This window comes from Rattus rattus, chromosome 4 (assembly GCF_011064425.1).
Source record: "Rattus rattus isolate New Zealand chromosome 4, Rrattus_CSIRO_v1, whole genome shotgun sequence".
In the NCBI taxonomy this organism is placed as follows: domain Eukaryota; kingdom Metazoa; phylum Chordata; class Mammalia; order Rodentia; family Muridae; genus Rattus; species Rattus rattus.
Window position 1 is genome coordinate 128526048 of NC_046157.1, and position 19993 is coordinate 128546040.

At 41.5% G+C, this 19993-nt stretch overlaps 1 protein-coding gene across 1 annotated transcript in view; it reads right to left on the bottom strand.

Moving 5' to 3' along the window:
* Positions 1-5716: 5716 nt before the first annotated feature.
* The window catches only part of Hecw2 (HECT, C2 and WW domain containing E3 ubiquitin protein ligase 2), a 374703-nt gene continuing 360426 nt past the window's right edge, over positions 5717-19993 (bottom strand). The window contains exon 29 of the mRNA XM_032901106.1: positions 5717-6267. Within this exon, the coding sequence (XP_032756997.1) occupies positions 6156-6267 (112 nt within the window). The 3' untranslated portion in view covers positions 5717-6155. The remainder of the gene's footprint in view (positions 6268-19993) is intronic.

The window sequence follows — 19993 nt, forward strand, 5'->3', positions numbered from 1 at the left end:
TAATCATAAAAAATACAACACAAGAGTCGGAGGCTCAGGTGAGAATAAGAATACAGACTTCCCAGAAAATGAACAACTGGCCCATAATCCAGTCCTCAGTGTCGTGTAACACCACTCACGAGGCGCTTCTAGGATGCCTATCAACAACGTATATTTGTGCCTTAAAAAATGTAAATGTACGATAAAATGAGGGCTGTGTAATCTTACTTCTAATAGCAAATACCTCCCATTATTATTGTTTACTAAAAGTTACACCGAATAAATACAAAGCTTGAATCAACTCAACAAAATCAGAAGTGTACCTATCAACTGCGCTGTGGTATAGTGGATGGAATGAGTGGGCGGGGCTGGTGAAGAGAAGTGGAAAGGCTTAAAAAATGCACCACTGTACTCTACTGAAATCTTAGAAATAAAATGGTTTTTTTTTACAGAGCCTTAATATTAAAAAGTAAGCATTATTATAAAATTAGATTAATACTTCAGTAAGAGGCAAGAGAGATGCATGTGTCTTTATTCATTTTTTTTTTTTTTTGGAATGCCTGCATCCCTATTATAAAAACATAATCTTATGCACTTTCTGATGTGCTAACAGCTCTCATATCTTACTTATGCTATCACTCAAAGAAAAATAAGCTGTAATTACATCTTTTAGGGCATTAAGGTCCTAAAGAACATTCTGTTCTGTGTATTCCCTGGTTCACCCTTCCAAGGTGTTTCTTTTCACAGAAGGTGATAATTACCCGAATTTACTGATGAATTCTTACACCAGTAATAGTTGATTCAGTTTGAATCATACAACATACCTACCAACACCCCTCAGGGTTGCAATATCTTAAAAGAAGATTTGATATGAAGATATCACCTGCCCAAGATCACTAGACATAAAAATCAGATACAGCTAGAGCCCTCCTGTTCTGTTGAGCTGTTTGATCATGAAATGAGAATAAAGTACCTTGAAGATCAAAATCTAGGCAAACATGTCTGCTGTCTTGATTAACTTCTTCAATATGAAACACTTGCTAGGCCTCCTTTTGTAATGTAGTAATCTCACACTTAGGATTTTTGCTTTCCAGATCAATAGGGAATGTTTAAATCAACATTAGATAGTATTTGAATATCTCAAAAGCTATGCTAATGTCAACTATGAAAATAAATTAAGTATGGTGAAATAAGACCGCTTTTTTATTTCACAAATAGTGACTGATAGTGGCAACAATAACTTTCAAGTTTTTTTAAAACTATAATTTAATGCAAATTGTTGAGTTTCCTGATTGAGCTATGGTTAGCCTTAAAACTTTGGGACTAAATGACATTTTGTAATACAGGAAATACTAGCCAACTGAAGTCATACAACAAGGGTATTTCCCACCAGGTAGATGGCCAATCAATGCCTTCACTATACACAAATGCATTGTTCTCAAACCTCAGAAACCAAAATGGAACACGCTTCTACCCCCACTGGCAAGGTCTAAGTCTGATGATGTTTGTACCATTGTTTTATTGTTCCCTTAGCTATTCTGATTGCAAATGTGCCTTCCTTCACTCCTAAGTCAGATTGCTCTGATATGGCTAACACAATCATTATTCCCACAATACCAGTTCCTTGAAAGGAGTTGTTACTCCTGAATCTCATTACCAGGGTGATACAACTGCCAGGCATCTACTTTTCTACTTTTTTTTCTTCTAATTACCCCTTTAATGGTAATGATTGACCTTAAATGACAACTCAGAAACCTTTAATGTCTCTGGCATTCCTTTGCTTCTGTGCTAGACAAATTACCTGGAAATGCAACAGAACTACGGCACTAATAAATTCTGGCAACTGGAATATGTTTCCAAGGGACATTCCCATTAATATTAAGTCAAGTCCTGTGGAAGTAGGGTGGCTGATTCAGGATACCACTCAACAGCTGGCCCAAATCTCAATGTAGCTGGGAGGTTGAGCAGGACTCTTCAATTGCATGTTGCTTCTTTTATGGGTTGGTGATGCCTTTTAATGATAAAATGACCTCATTTCCTGCCCCTGGAATTTCCTGAATGAAGTTAAATTGAATAAAATTCTAGACTCTTCATTATAAAATGTATGCCTTGTTAGAAATAGCTGCGTGCAAAAGGGGCCTAAAGGTCATTTGAACAAATATCAGGAAGACAGAAAGAGAAACAGAAGCTGTTGTGGTCCCTCCATATCACTGGGGTTCAGCTTGCCATGCCTCTGAAGACTCAGGGTTATCAAAAATTAATAATGAAAGCCAGGCCTCTGGTTGGTGCCTTTTCATATGCTTGCTTCTACATAATCCCCAAAGGGGCCAAATTCCTGTGCTGGGCAAATCCACCCGATCACAATCAGATTTGTCTTAAATTCCTCCCACAGGCAGTAAATGGAAACAATGCATCTGTGAGAAGCCTTTTCCATGACTGTGCTCCTTTCTCCGTGCCCTCTGCAGGAGTGCCACATTCCAAGAGTGTTTAAGAAGGTAAGAGTTTGAAAAACCAATGCATTGGAAAGTTGAGTCTATTGATACAAATATTAGTTTTCATATCTCTTGAGACTAAAGAGGATCTTGGCAACAAATTATGAATCATATCACCAGCTACTCATGAAATCAGCCTGAGCCCAGGGAGGACTGGATACTTCTCCCCAACCAAGCACTGAGGACCAAAAGAGAATGCCCTGCAAGCATTGTACAACTCCTCCTCGGTGCTAAGCATAGTCCCCCACAGTCCCCACCTTTGCAGGCCATTGTCATCCAGGAAGTGGTGAATAGATCTCAGCCATCACCCTATTTTAAGACTAGAGTTTAATTTAATAACAGTGTCTGGAAGTGCTACACTTTCATTTTGCACACGGCATTCCCTCTCCAGTTCAATAATGGCTTTTACATTTACTTAGTACAGAATGGCCGCTAAATTATAAATATGACATATCCTAGAAAACTATGACTTCCATTCATTTTGTGCCCAAGAAAAATGTTGTGATCCCAGGAACTGTGATATTTTACACTAAAAATAGAATGTAGGTTGTAGTGCAGAGGCTGAAGGAAATCTCCAGATTTCATTTTGGCATATCTTTGATAATGTGAAAATCCTCGTGTTGCTCCTTCACAGTTCAGTCCCTGTCTTACAAACTTTGAACGCTTATTGTATGGCTGCATTTTGGGTCTGAGACTTACCAGCATTGATAGTCTATGACACTCTTGTCGTTACCAGCAGAAAAAGCACGTACAGTTTCATATACATGAGGGTGTAACCAAGCCTTTGGGATGTATAGGCTATTCTCCATTCACTAACTGTAGACCTTTTATGTTAAATGCTTTTGGAATCTTGATGTCCCCTCGAATAGACTGTGAGCATCTTTCTGAAGGCCAGACTCAGAATCTTGTAGCTCCATCATCAAAAGCAGTAACTGCCGTGGAGGGAATGCCAACAGTGTGCCTCTGCTCTGAAAGATGACACACATACATGGTGTATCGGAACTGACTTCTACATCGTTAGTAGCTCATGTATAAATCTCTTAAAACAAAACCAAAGAGCCAAGTTATCAAGGTTCACAGTCCAGAAAAGTATATTTATGAATATTTCTAATCGTAGAGTACAGTAACAGCTGATTTATTCTGTGGATGTGTTATTTAACTTTTATAGAGATATTATTGTCTGGCTTTGTCTTACCCATGAAGAAGAATGGGCTATCACAGTTTTCTAATACGCTAGCTACAATTTTGATAATTCCCAATTCTGAGAACAGTGCCCAACAGGACTAGGTCCTCTGGATACATTTAAAGCTGTTGTTTGAGAAGTTGGCTGTCTTAGCATCAACAGCGAACAGCGTTCGTTCGAAATAGTTAAATAGGGACATTTTATTTGGAATCTCTTTGTCTAGTAATACGGCATATGGTGGCAAAGTGTCTCAAACCAGATGAGCATTAACGTGGCCTATACGTGTAATTTTGAAAGAAAGGCAGCTTTCTCTTCACGAGCCCTTGTGAAAACTCTTAGGGAACGCTCTGATGCAGCAAAATGTGATTTTAAAATGCATTAGCATGCTCTCTTTTCCTTATGATGAAAAAATACAGACGAGTGAAAGCAGTTTGAAAAAATTAAATATATACTTGTATTCATGACAAATAAGTACAAACTAATAATTCCAGTCAAAAAATTTTAGTCATTCTTTTTTTTTCTGGCCCAATTATGGTATACAAATAAATATCCCATATATCTTTTCCAGGTTTCTGTAGTTTGTTTCCTCCTGGAACATTTTCCCACACCCAGGACTTATCTTTAATACATTAACACAACATGGCTGTCATTTCTCTTGAGGGTCCCAACATTAAGCACAGCTTCACTAACAGGAGAGTAACTGTTCTTACAAAACACCTGTGGGGACTGTGCATATAACCCGTATAAAATGTAAAGTCACCCACATCCCACAACAGGAAGTCTATGATACCTATAAACGAGATTCTCAAAGCAACATTAGCATAACGCCTATAATCCCTCAGGCTGGAAAACTAAATGTTAAGCCAATGGTTTTCCTCACCTCGATTCCACTCCACTGTACTGCGTGTCTGATTAGTTATGGTCACAAATCAAGGAACAAAGCAACAGCATGGAACAGTCCCCAAAGCAGTCAAAATGAAGGGAATCCTTTTATCAAATTAAGAAGACCTGTCAGCGATGACATGCAGTTTCTGAGAGACCATACAAAATTTTTTTCTTGATATTAATAAGAAAATTATGCATCAGTGAAAATGCAGGCTTAGAAATATAGTACTGAGAGTTTCCATATATGGTGTCGTCATTGATGAGGGAAAGTGGAACTCTTCTATGAAAGAGAGCTGATCTCTCCGGCATTGCTGATGGCTGATGGCTCTCCAACCAAGCTCAGTGTTTGATGACGCAGTACAAATAAGAAGCAGTGAGGGGGAATACGAAATATCTGTAATAAACGCCATCCTGTAAAGTAGTTGATGGATGGAAGAGAATCTAATGCATTTTAAATAAATGCATATCATACTATCACATAGAGTGAGTCTTACAAAATTATTACTTAGATGCACAGTCCTTGCAGTGGTTGACATGGCAACTGTGAAGGAAGTCTGATTTAAAAGCTACTTCTATTGTAGTAATCAACGGATGGAGCTGCTGTTAGTCATATTGGAGTGTCCCTTCACCTTTGGTACGTTCAGTGCAAAATATTTTGGGGAATTTTTTTTTAAACCTTTAGAAAAATAAAAGGCCCTTTTAGTTCTCTTGAGCGTGCTTTAAAGGGTACATACTACCAAATGCCCGAGGAGGCGTGGAACATGAAGACGGCGAGGTGGTACATACAATATGGTAGGTAGGTCCTTATATACATCTTAAAGAACAGAAATGTAATGAACCTATAAAAAATAAACAGAACTCACTGTGTACATTTTCCTGATATGCTTGTGATTAATTGCTAGATATTTTTAAATTGTTTTCATGCATTATGAAGCATAAAATCTGTCATTAGTAATTCGTTGAATAAGTTTGTCTTCAGCCATAACTACACACAGACCACTTGCATATACATTGTCACAGACCACCTTATCGCAAATCTTTAAAGTTATCACATACTGACTTGGTTTCGTTGTTCACACTTGTCCTGTGAAGGTTGAAACCTGTTGTGCACACCATGCAGGCACTCATAAGCAAGAAATAAATATTCTGCTATAACTTAGGGCTTAAACAAATGTACTTCCAGGAAATATATATTTTTTTAATGATATTCTTTCACTTGCGCAAATTTAGAGATTGGGTCAGTGCTGCCAGTCTGGCTTGAAGTGTGTTTGCGGGAGAGTTGAAAGACTCTCCGGAGTCCCTAAAAGTCACCATGGAGTTGATCGTGTGCAGGTTCATCTTTTTCTCGGAACATGGGGACAAATGGGAAAGGTTTGGCAGTCAAGAACTGTTGATTGAAAGACTGTTGGGTTGTTCCATGGGCACCAAGCTCACCCCAATCCTTCCAAAAGAACTCACAGCCAGTCCCCAAACACGGGAGCATGTGTTCCCAGAGAGCAGCGCTCAGTTTGTCGTAATGGAAGCCAAGGCTCGAGACTACCAATGCTGGCTCACTCTATGGGAGGCCGGCTTCTGGAACTGCCTGTCCGTGAAGCGCTGAGCATCGTGCTTCCGGGTCACTCGAGTCCGAAGGTACTGGTCTCTTCAACTGCTGTCAAGAGTTTTTCATAAAGCATGGAAAAGGAAGGGTACGGAGGGAGATCCAGGCGGTTAAAACACGTGTGAGCTCTGCAAACAGAAGAAGCACGATATAACTTAGCAGACAGACCGAGTAAGGGACCGAGTAAACCAAGTCCATGCTCCTGTGCACCTGCATTGCATGAGTGAATGCGTGTGTGTGTGTGTGTGAGTGTGTGTGTGAGTGTGTGTGTGCGCACGTGTGTGTGTGTGTGTGAGAGTTAATGTGTGCACGCATGTATTCAAGTACTAAGAGTGCTTCTCTTCATATTCAAATTAATTTGTTAACCATTTTCACAGTGACTTGAGAAAAAGGGAAGATATTTCAACTTAGTAGCCCGTGTGACCCAGTTCCCAGTCAATTGTGATTGGTGAATAAAGATGCCAACAGTCAACAGCAGGGCAGAAGAGACATAGGTGGGGTTATGAGGGCTTGGGTCAGAGAGGCCTATGAGGAGAGTAAGGGGAAGGAATAGCTGTCACGGAAGGAAACCATGCAGGAAGGAGAAGGAGAGCCGTCATGGGCTAAGGGCCAAGAGAGCGTGGCCCAGAGAGAGGGCTGGCCATTGGTTAAGAGCAGCTCAGACGGAACAGAGTAAATAGTAAGTGGTAACTTGGGGTTACTGATGGGAAAGTAGAGTCTAACAGCATGGAGGGGAGGCAGTCGCCCAGCTACTGTGCCGCCTTAGGCAGATTAAAGTAAAAAGGCCTTGTGTCTTCATCTGGGAACATAAATGGCCCAAGGCGGGAAAGACGCTCTGGACCAGGATTTCAATACTTCTTACTATACAGAGTTGAAATTCTCTTTGGAGAGTAGGACCCATAAATTATTTTCATTATGTGCCACCCTTTAGAAGATTTATTTCACGTGTAGTGTTTATTACTGAGTTGTATAAAAGTGAAAAAAGCCAAGTTCAGGTCTATTCAAAAGACAAGAATGACGACTTTGCAAACGGATTCGCTTTGATTCCCTTCCGTTTCAGCACTGTCTGCCGCCCAGATGTCCCTTGGATAACGTGTGGCTCAGTGGCTTTGCACTGTCTTGGGTAGGGATGAGCAGCAACTGTGGGTGACACCAGATTGTGACTCAGAGTTTGGGGAAAGTCCCTGGCTAGACCTGGCGTCTGCAGATAATGTGACTGCTTCAAATTCCATGCTATAGCCTGCTCTCTGCCTGCTCATAACACGGAAAAATGTCCATTTAATCACAGCACTCTTTTTGTAGAAATACCTGCTCTTTTGCCAAGTGGGGCAGGGGCCGAGTTTTCCTGTTATTTGCACCTGACTCACAATAAAGACATAGTCTCTGAATCTCATCGGGGACAGAGCTGCACTTTTGACACAGGAGAGGAAGTGCCCCATTCTGAATGCACAACAGCTTGTTTACTAGAGCTAAGACGTTTATACTCAATTAAAAAAGAAAAAGAGCCTAAAGCAATGGGTAATTGAGGAGCTATGATTAGTAGTAGGATATTTGCATAAAAGTAATGCTCAGATTTTTATTGTCACCAATTGTTTCTTACTTGTGAGGTAACTGTAACTACTGTTCCTATAAATAAGACAGAACAGGGAGAAGATGAAAACTCGGCATTGATGAGATTCGGGGTTGAACCCCACTTCTCCCAACCACACCAGCTGTGGGATTCGGAGTGTCTTATTAGAATTCTGAGATTCAAATTTCTTACCTGTAACGGGGAGTTAATATAATAAGGCAATTTATCGCAGAAGGGTGTGAGGATTCACTGAAATAGCAGAAACGCACTTCACAGAATGGCTGGCCCATGGTGTTTGACTAAATAATAGGTGCATTGTTAGATACAGTTCCTCCTCATCAAGAGGACTCTACCCTGACTGCCTTCGGTAAACTGCCCAGAGATAACGATGACCATGGAGAACACGACATAATCAAGAGATAATAAAGCAGGTATGTGCTCACATGACTTATTAGAAAACAGAATTGAGAGCTCTGTTAACACTGAGGAATCTGGGCTCAGGTTTTCCACTCCTATAACCTCACACTCCAAGACATACTGGTGGGAATCACCTCACCGATCTTTGAAAGCAAACTCTAAAACTCAAACTAAAACCAAAACCAACCAAACAAACAAACAAACCCCCCAAAAAACCAAACATCCTAGAACTTCATTTACCATAATTCCTCTGATAGCTCCTTATGATGGAGTCCAGACTGGGAATCCAAGGCAAAAAAAAAAAAAAAAAAAAAGTTTTACTAACTACAGGGTCCTAGAGATGGCTTAAAATCTATCTGATCTGAAAGTCTAGAAAATGAAAAACAAAAAACCTCTGAAAATTCAAAATAAATGGTTTCATTTTTGTTCCAGGGAAAGGTGAGGGATAAATGTAGAACCGAAATGTGTATGCTTTGAGCAAAAATAACATGTCAGGCTTTCTGTGATAGGCAAGGACGATTCCTTATCCCATTTGACTGAAGTATGATAGTTTAATTTTTTTTTAATTTTCTTTGTTTTGTCCACTTATTCTCAGCCTTCACTGTTCCATGATCTTTACCTGCCTCTTCTATTTAATGCTTTTATTGTGGCAAAATTTACCCTTGCAGCTGTTCTCAAACGCCCAGTTTTGTGGCATTCATTAAGTGCACAGTTACTCTTGTAAAGATCTAGAGTTGCTAGGAGATCAGCCTTGGGCATGTTTGTCAGGGGTTATGCACGTCTGTGAGGGGTTGTCTAGATTGGATTAATTGAAGTAGAAAGGCCTACACTACCTAGGAGAGGAGCCATTCTAAGGTTGTGCTGGGCCTTGGGCTGAGCAGAGAAAGTGAGCTGAGCACCAGTATTCGTTGTTCTGCTCCCTGACTGTGGACACTATATGATCAGGCACTGTAAGCTCTTGTGACCATGAAAGAGATGCCCCTTGAACTGTGAGCTAAGATCAGCTCTCCCTCCCATAAATTACTTTGTCAGGGCATTTTAGAAGAGCAGCAAAACCAGGTGCTAAAATACACAGACGGACAGATGGACGGACAGATGGATGGATGGACAGAAGAGCAAGCAGCAATATCATCTAATGCCAGAACATTTACATGTGGCAACTGAAACTGTCTCTAACAACAAGAAAATATCTTGTTCGTCCTCCCACTGTGTCCCTGGAACTCTTTGTTCTGTCTATGATTTCTACTACTTCTGTGTGCTTTAACTAAGTGGAATCTTCAGATATTTTGTATATTGTGTCTGGATTATTTCAATTTACATAATGTTTATAAGGTTCACATTGTAACCACGGCTCAGATTCCCTTCATTCTTAAAGCTGAATATCGTGTTCATATATACCATGATATGTTCATTTATGAGTGTGTTTCCACCTGTGGCTATTATAAATACTGCTGCTGTGAACACAGACATACACACACCTATTTAAATCACTGTTTTTAGTCTCCAGAGGAGTGATCCAGAAGTAGAATTGTGGGAACATGGTACATTTAATATTTTAAGAAACAGTCATAGTTTTCCATAATAGTCTCATATCTTCTATTCATATCAGCAGCACTCCAGAGTTCTAATCTCTTAAGATCTTCATCAACACTCATTTTCTATATGTTATTTATTGTCTTAGTTAGGGTTTCTATTGCTAAAAATGAAACTGCATGACCAAAGCAACTTGGGATTGAAGTGGGGTTACTTGACTTATACTTGTGTATCATTGTTAATCACTGGAGAAAGCTAGGATAGGAACTCAAACAGGCCAGGACAATGGAGGCAGGAGCTGATGCAGAAGCCATGGAAGGATGCTGCTTACTGGCTTGCTTACCATGACTTGCTCAGTCTGCTTCCTTATAGGACACAGGACCACCAGTCCAGGGATGGCCCCACCTACAATGGGTTGGACCCTTTCCTATCAATCACTAATTAAGAAAATGCCTGACACTCTAGAGCTGAGACTGTCCTACAGCCCTCTGAACCAAAATCCTGCCTGGAGAGAGCTGGTCTCCCAGGAGTGCTCTCACTCCTAAGTCCACAGGTGAGACCCCACTTTCACTCTACTAACTGTCTGAAGAGGGACCCGCCAAGGGTGCATAGGGCACAGGGATCGTAGAGCAGCCTGGGACAGGATCCTTCCTGTCTCCATCTGCATTCAGAGCTAAGGCTGTCCCACAGCCCTCCATATACAAATCCCTCCCAGAGAGAGCTGGTGACTCAGGAGCCCTCTCACTCCTAAGATAACAGGCTCACAGGCCCAAAGGAGGGCCAAGCTCCAGTCAGAGACAGCAAGACCAGCTAACATCAGAGATATTCATATGGTGAGAGGCAAGCTCAAGAACCTAAGCAACAGAAACCAAGGCCACTTTGCATCATCAGAACCCAGTTCTCCCACCATGGTAAGTACTGGATGCCCCAACATACCAGAAAAGCAAGATATGGATTTAAAATCACATCTTATGATGATGATAGATTTAAGAAGGACATAAATAACTCCCTAAAAGAAATACAGGACAATACAGGTAAACGAGTAGCAGCCCTTAAAGAGGAAACACAAAAATCCCTTAAAGAAGTACAGGAAAACACAATGAAATAAGTAAAGGAATTGAACAAAACCATCCAGGATCTAAAAATGGATTGGCAGGATTAATATAGTAAAAATGGCCATCTTGCCAAAAGCAATCTACAGATTCAATGCAATCCCCATCAAAATTCCAACTCAATTCTTCATAGACCTAGAAAGAGCAATTTGCAAATTCATTTGGAATAGTAATAAAAAAAAACAAAAGGCATAAACAAAAAACAGGATAGCAAAAACTATTTTCAGCAATAAAAGAAGGAGTCACCATTCCTGACCTCAAGCTATATTACAGGGCCATCATAATAAAAACTGTATGGTATTGGTACAGAGACAGGCAGGTAGATCAGTGGAATAGAATTGAAGACACAGAAATGAACCCACACATCTATGGTCACTTGATATTTGACAAAGGAGCTAAAACCATTCAGTGGGAAAAAGAAAGCATTTTCAACAAATGGTGCTGATTCAACTGGAGATCAGCACGTAGAAGAATGCAAATTGACCCATTCTTATCCCCTTGTACAAAGCTCAAGTCCAAGTGGACCAAGGACCTCCACATCAAACCAGATACACTCAAACTAATAGAAGAGAAAGTGGGGAAGATCTGCAAACACATGGGTACTGGGACATTTTCCTGAACAGAACACCAATAGCTTATTCTCTAAGATCAAGAATCAACAAATGGGACCTCAGAAAATTGCAAAACTTCTGTAAGGCAATGGATACTGTCAATAAGACAAAACAACAACCAACAGATTGGGAAAAGATCTTTACCAATCCTACATCTGATAGAGGGCTAGTATCTAATATATACAAAGAACTCAAGAAGTTAGACTCCAGAGAACCAAATGATCATATTAAAAAATGGGCTACCAAGTTAAAGAATTCTCAAGGAATAGCGAATGGCCCAGAAGCAGCTAAAAAAATTTTCAACATCCTTAGTCATCAGGGAAATGCAAATCAAAACAACCCTGAGATTCTACCTCAGACCAGTCAGGATGACTAAGATTAAAAACTCAGGTGAGAGCAGATGCTGGCGAGGATGTGGAGAAAGAGGAACACTCCTCCATTGTTGGTGGGACTGCAAACTGGTACAACCACTCTGGAAATCAGTCTGGTGGTTCCTCAGAATATTGGACATAGTGGTACCTGAGGACCCAGCTATAGCACTCCTGGGCATAAACCCAAAAGACACTCCAACATATAACAAAAAACTTCCTCTACTATGTTCATAGCAGCCTTATTTATAATAGCCAGAAGTTGGAAAGAACCCAGATATCCTTCAATAGCGGAATGGATACCGAAAATGTGGTACATTACACAATGGAGTACTACTCAGCTATTAAAAACAATGACTTCATGAAATTCTAGGCAAATGGCTGGAACTAGAAAACATCATCCTGAGTGAGGTAATCCAATCACAAAAGAACACACATGGTATGCACTCACTGATAAGTGGATATTAGCTCAAAAGCTCAGAATACCCAAGATGCAATTCATAGACCACATGAAGCTCAAGAAGAAGGAAGACCAAAGTGTGGATGCATCAGTCCTTCTTAGAAGGGTGAACAAAATACTCACGCGAGGAAATACAGGAACATAGAATAGAACAGAGACTGAAGGAAAGGTCATCCAGAGACTGCCCCACCTGGGAATCCATCCCATATGCAGCCATCAAGCCCAGTCACTATTGCTGATGCCAAGAAGTGCTTGATGACAGAAGCCTGATAAGGTTGTCTCCTGAGAGGCTCTTCCAGAGCCTTACTGATACAGATTAAGATGCTTGCAGTTAACCAACAGACTGAGCACTGGAACCTCATTGGTGGAGTTAGACAAAGGACTGAAGGAGCTGAAGAGGTTTGCAACCCCATAAGAAGAACAATATCAACTGACCAGATCCCCCAGAGCTCCCAGGGACTAAACCACCAGCCAAAGAGCACACAAGGAGGGACCCATGGCTCCAGTAGCATATGTAGCAGAGGATGGCCTTATCTGGCATCAATAGGAAGAAAAGCCCTGGGTCCTGTGAAGACTCCTTTCCACAGTGTAGGGAAATGCCAGGGTGTTGAGGTGGAAGTGGAAGCATCCTCATACAAGTAGGGGGAGAGGGTATGGGAAAGGGGATAACATTTGAAATGTAAATACATAAACTATCCAGTTTAAAAAAAAAAAGAAAAAGAAAATGCCTTAGAGGCTTGCCTACAGCCCCATCTTATAAGGGCATTTTTTTTTCTTTGTTTGTTTTCTATTGGATATTTTATGTATTTACATTTCAAATGTTATATCCTTCCCCCCACCTCCCCCTGCTTCTATGAAAATGCTCCCCATCCCCCTCCCACCCCAACACCCTGGCATTCCCCTACACTGGGGAAAGGAGTAGAGGAATTTCCTTAATTGAAGTTCCCTGCTTTCTGATGACTTTAGCTTGTGTCAAGTTGACATAAAACTACCCAGCATACTTATATTTCTTTAAAATTTTAGAATAGTCATCCTAATGGGTATGAAATTCATTTGCTTTCTGAAGCACTCGAGTTCATATGATTTGTCTCAATGTTACACAGTGAGTATGGATTCGCTGGCTAGACTTGAACAAGCAAATTGCCACACATCCCACAGCCTAAAGGGATGAGTGTCATAACCACCTAAAGGAGCTTAGAAACACACCCTTCCCTGGTTGAAGCCTCAGATGAGAAAGAACTCCAGGAGATATCTGATCTCAGTCGTTAGGCTAAATAGACAACTTCACTACACCATGCCTGGACCCTTGCATAAAGAACACAAGACCTGATCATTGTTTTAAACCACTAAGCTTGCATGTTTGTTTTGTGACAACTAGAAACTAGTAACAAGTGTTAAGGCCACCAAACTTACAAGGGAAGGTATAGAATTCAATGAGGGTTTAATATGATACAATCATGAATGAAGGCCCAATGCTGAAGCAAGGCAGAAGACAGGAATTCTGCCAAGTCTCTTTCAGTTCCTGTGGTACTTTTACTACTGTATTTTATCTAGGAATGCCCCCCAAGCCTGGGCACTACAGTTCTCAACACAATCAGAAGGACTGAACAAACAATTGTGTGTGTGTGTGTGTGTGTGTGTGTGTGTGTGTGAGAGAGAGAGAGAGAGAGAGAGAGAGAGAGAGAGAGAGAGAGAGGAAACAGAGACAGGCAGAGATAGAGAAAGAGACAAAGAGAAGGGGACACACACACACACACACACACACACACACACACACACACACACACGGGGAGGGGGAAGCTTGCCACATATAATGTAGTTCAGGCTGGCCCTAAACTCAAAGCAAACCTGCTATCTTAGCCTTCCAAATAAGCTACCACTTCATCTTGGAATAATATTTTTTCTTTTTTGCTTCTCCTCAGTCAGGAGACATAGTCACCATGACTGTTCCACAATCTAATGCCATCATTTCTTCTCAAGTTACATCTGGTTGCATAACATATAGTTATCATAAGCTAACTTTCCTTCTGAATCAACATCTTCCGGAGAATGTTACATGAGGCTAGAGACAGACTGTATTCTAGAGGGGAAAGAGGGGTTGGAGATTTAGCTCAGCGGTAGAGCACTTGCCTAGCAAGCGCAAGGCCCAAGTAGGTGGCTCCCTGATAAACAGTACTTCAACTCTGAGTCTCCTCAGGAAGACGGCAACGTTCGACTGAAGACAGGGAGACTTTGCTGCTCCCTGGCCATTAGGCTGGGAGCCCCAGCACTCTGCATGCACTTTGCACTGTAGGCATACACATCTGAGGAAAAGGATTGAAGTGGGGGAAAGTCAAGGGAATTTTTAAGGAACTATTCAGTGGCAGTATGCAGTAGCTGGGGACAATGGTCAAGTTTGGATCAATCCAAAAGAAACCTGGGAGATACCTGGCGATTCTTAAGTGACCAGACTGTCACACTGAATCAGGCTTACTGGAGAACAGAGATATGCAGTGGGGGCATTTTGGAGTAATTCAGAATCACCCAAGGAATTTTCACAACAGAAAATTTGGGTTCTGTCCCTCAAGATTCTAACTCAAATGGTGGTGGTGGTGGTGGTGGTGGGGGAAACGACACGTCCTGGTGATATGCATTTTAAGATTCACTCCAAATGAGTCAGATGAAAGTGGTCTCCACCATGGAGAGACATGAAGCCAATTAGAAATACAATATCTAAACTGGATATCTACACTGACATTCTGTGTGCTTTGCAGATTTTTCCAAACTGCCTACAAACAAGCCAGCATTGCTAATAAGAAAATTGAGGAAGTGTGGTTAAATAACATTGCCCAATACTTAGCATCAGCTTCTTGTATGAGCCAAGTACAAGAAGGAAAAAGGAGAGAGAGAGAGAGAGAGAGAGAGAGAGAGAGAGAGAGAGAGAGAGAACAAAACAAAAACTTCTGAGGCTTTTCACACCCCACCCCCATCCATTCCGTGCCCTACAAAAGCCAGTAGAAAATTCCAGGAGGGCCTCTGGACTCTGTTGATATTGGCAGCAAAAGTGCACCCAGCTTTTCAGTCTCAGCAAGAGAATGTTTCTTCAAATCTTCCAAAGCCAGCCACCCTGAAGCCATAATGCGTTTACCTCACTTCAGTCTATGCAGCCAGAACCACTCAAGAAAAGCAAGTCTGAACCCATCCTTGGGAAACCATGCTGGCACCAGTACCAAGATTTTTAAGACCTCCTGATCTATAGTCTGACTTAATGACTTTCTGGATTTTTCTGATATTAAACAGGGGGCCAGAGGCTTGGCGTCTTTCAGATTTCCTACGGTTAATCAGTTATCTAACCCAGTAAGCATCACAGTTATGTTTTTACAAGCCACTTAGTTGATTAACAGCTCTCTGTCTGGGGTGAATGTACTTACTTTTTCCCTTATTCTACACCCAAAGTAATTTTTTTGGTACAAGCACCTAAAATGTTAGACAAAGAAGAAATTAAAATCAAGATTTTAAAAGAGACAGAGAGAGACAGAGAGAAAGACAGAGAGAGACAGAGACAGGAAGAGAAAACCACAAACCCTGTCTTAAGTAGCAGGTGTAATACAAAAATAAATGTGTTAGCACTAAATAAATCCTTTTGTATGGTTTATGAATTAGGGCATGCCAACACTCTCTTCTTTGATTTTCAATGTCTCACCCTTCACATCTCAGTTTTCTTATTCCTATTTACACCTTTCCATCAAGAAATTTGTCAATCAAAACAAATACTTAAAATACCTTAGAGGCAGGGCATTGGTGGTACTTATCCTTTAATCCCAGCACTGGCAGGGGCAGGGGCAGAGGCAGAGGCAGAGGGAGGAGGGGAAGGAGGAGGGAGGAGGGAGGAGGAGGAGGAGGAGGAGGAGGAGGAGGGGGGTGGAGAGGCAGAGAAGTGGAGAGGCAGAGGCAAATGATTCTCTGATTTTGAGGCTAGCCTGGTCTACAAAGTGAGTTCCAGGACAGTCAAGGATACACAGAAAAACCCTGTCTCAAAAAAACAAAACAAATAAATAAATAAAAAATACAACAACAACAACAAAAATCACCACCACCACCACCACCACCACTAACAACAACATCCTGGAGAGTTACGCAAGGATCCTGAGATTTATCATTTCTCAATCTCAAATTTTCTTTGGCAATGTGTGTGTTTGCAAACTGACTTACCAAGTCCACATTTTACCTAGTCGCAGGTATGTGGGAGAAGCGGGCATGCTGGCAGACCTGTGGGCTGCTGCGCCCGCTGCGCCCGCTGCGCCCGCCCGGAGGAGATCGTCCTTGCCTCCTTTGGTGCATCCCCAGGGCTTCGGCTAGCACATCTCCATCCTGTACTGGCTTTTCGAGTTCCCAATTCAGGAGACCAATGTGTGCCTAGGAAGAATCTACTCCATTCGCTTCTAGAATCTCACTAATAGAAAAATACCTATCTTATTTTCCCCCTTCAAAGTCCCACATCATGAAAGTTTGCCATGCAAAGTGTCTTTGGTGATCAAAGTTCAAGTCCTCCACTTACATGATACCTTCTTATCCCTTCACTGGCAAACAAATGCTCACTGAATAGATACTGCATGCCAAGGAGTGAGCCGAGCGAGGCAGACGAGGAAGGAAGGTGGAGTCTACTCTGAAAGAATTCACACGCACAGCAAATAAAGCCTGAGGGTCAGGCAGCCTGCACTCTGACCTGGGGAATCTTCCCTGGGGCAAGTGGTTCTAATAAGACCCAGCATGTCTTTGGATGATTGATAAACCATTAGTTCCGGATCTGGGCTGTATTTTTTTTCCTGAGGACTGAGACACCTTTACCTAATTAATCCAAAAGATCCTGTGGGTTATATGTGGTTCAGGATACAATGATAATACAATGAGTTACAAGTCTGTTCAGTTACAAGTTGGGGAAGGCTTTGTAGAGGATTCTGTCCATGAAAGGTCAGAAGGATTTGTAAGTGTGCAGGGCTTTTCTGGATGAACAAGAAGGATGTTTCCCAACAGATGGGCTAGAAGTCTGGGAGAGAAAGCATTACGTCATCAGGAAACCAGAGAAATGCAAGTGACAAGGACTGAGGCTTGACAAGGCCAGAAAGGGAGGATGGTCACAGGGAGGCTGGGGTGTCCATGCAAAAGTCCTTTCCATTTATTTGATGGATGAAAGGGAACAGTAGTTGGGTCTGTACACAGAGATAGCAGAGGTTCCAAAAAATAGGGCAGAGAATAAAGAGGACCGAGATAAAGGACAGAAGACGAAATAAGACCCAGAGTGACAGTGTTCAGTAGAGGAACGCAGTGCCAGTTTTCTTAGCCTGGGTAGCATTGTTAGAAAATAAAGGTATAACTTGCCATAATTTAATGTTTTTTAAGTCTTTAAAAATGTTAATAATTTCTCTAGTATCCTTATCTATTACCTTCTTGAACTAGGAAGTTTAGAATATAAAACTTGCTAGCACTAGGTCACCAATATCTATGTAATCTATGGAAGCCTACTCCAACTCCTGAATACCAACCAGGTGATCAATGAATACAAACTAAGGGGACGGAAATCGAGGCTGCTTATTATTCCAACTACTTGTGTTCACGGTATTTGGTGGTTTGTTCGTGTGAGGACTGCCACTTTTCTCCTTCTGTTTTAAAGCACTTGCTCAGAGATCTATTTGTATGTCACACGAGTACTTGTCTGAAGTAAGAGTAGGAAGTTGTATCTGTTACCCGAGTCTTCTCATGAGGTCATCTTAGTGAAGATACCTGATCTATGAGTACAGTGGGGACGTTACTGTAGCAGGAATTCCTGCCCTGCAGATAACTAGCACAAGAAATGCTCCAAACTATGCATTCCAAGCAAGTTCCTTTTTCACTTACATCTGCTGACTTTCTACTGACTTCGGTGTTAGCCCTCACTTAATTCGAGCATTAATGTGTATCGCTTCCCTTAGACTTTAAAGCTTCATAGTGTGAACGCTAGTATATCAGTCCTCAGCTTTTGAGATGAACAAAGAAAGTCAGGTTTAAAAACATTCTACAAATAGTATGCCTTGGGCGTCAGGTTTTCAGCTCGCTGCTAAGGTCAAAGCCATATTCAATTCAAACAAGGTCCTTGTTCTTGTAGGGTTCTATTGTGAGGGGGTGTTATACCTATGTGAACTAAACGATGAGTGAAGTAGGTAAGTCCTCTGATCGAAATAAGATTGACAAGAATACTGAGTGAAGAAGTCTGGTGGGCTCTTCTGATGGGGTTACATCTCAGCTGAATTCTCAGGGATGTGAACCAGCAGAAAGTAGACCTGGGCAGCAGGTCCCAAAGTCTTCAACGAGACCTGGATCATTATGTTGGAAGAATAGCCAAGAGGTAGTGACTGAGGTACAGGGATGTGTGGGCGGAGGTCTGAGCTAGGCTCCTCACCGGTCTCCCACCTTTGAGTGCTTGGGAAGGAGTCTGAATTTTATTTCAGCAACTGAAGGATACAAGTGTGGGAGAGAGAGGACCTTAACCCGTGGTGTGAATAAATGTGAGGGTGGATGGAGCAGAGCGGGAGAAGTCTGGCTGGCTGCCTGCTGCAGAGATCCAGGTGAGAGGTGAGTGTGTCACGGAGTAGGCGGTGATAAGAGATGAACCTAGTTTGCGTTCTGGAAGTCAAAGGAAAGGAATGGCTCGTTCTTTAACAGTTGTGCTGTGTCTGCTGCCCACCAATATATACTTACAGAATGATTTATGAAATCCCTCTCAAGGCCTGTCAGACAGTTTGATTTGGATTATGCCATCTCCTACTGCCGGCAGCAAGAGAACCTCTTCATTAAAATTTTGCAAATTCTTTCAATGTTTTACTTTTTACCCGAGTCTGGTTTTAGACTTCCTCCCTTCACCACCCCCATTTTAAGATAGGGACTTAGAAGCTAGTCTCGAACACTCAACCCTCTTTTCTTTGCTTTCTGGAATGACAGGTAGGCACCACCCACCCTGGCTTCACCTACCTCCCAAAGTAAAGACCAATCCAAAAGATCTATCACATTTACACGCATTAGTAACCTCATCAATTGTTTCAATGGAAGAATAAGGTAAACCTCTTTAAGCATTTCTGTTATATAGAACTGAGTGGGTGGCAAGGGGTGTTGAAGAGGGACATTGTATTAGAGGTTAAATTATGAGAATCTACCACAAGTTCCTCTCACATTAACAGCCTCCCTCCCTGGACACCACTAGCAGCTGGACTCATCGAGAGGGACTCAGAAAGGGTGTTTCCAAGGCTCATGCTTGTTCCCTTTTTTTTTTAATTGAGAAAAAAAAAGAGAGAGACATTCTTATTTCAGGACTCCTCTGTTGTTTTTCTATTTACTAGCTGAAAGTTGGCCTGGATGGTAAACAGCGCTCTTTTACCGGAGGAGGAAAAACTGCATTATTGATGATATTGCAAAGCAGTAGAAGACATGGAAAGAGGTTCATAATTAATGGTGAGAAACACAAAGATCAGTTTGCAGAGGGTTCCGCAGCGCAGTTTTTGTCTTCTAATCTGTACGCATGTGTGCTCGCCTGTGAGCAACTTAAGGATGAGTAGAAGCAGACGCTCCAAGCGGTTAACAGAACTTACCTCACTGCAGGGCTTTATGCATACTTACACATTTAATGTATTTTAAATTTTAAATGTTTTCCTTGGCATGTTTGCAAAAAGTTTTCGTTTCATAACACAAATAAAAACTAGAACTTTACAGTGAGAAAAGGATTTGCATTAAAAAGACAGAGAGAAAGAAAAAAAGAAAAAAGAAAAAAACGACC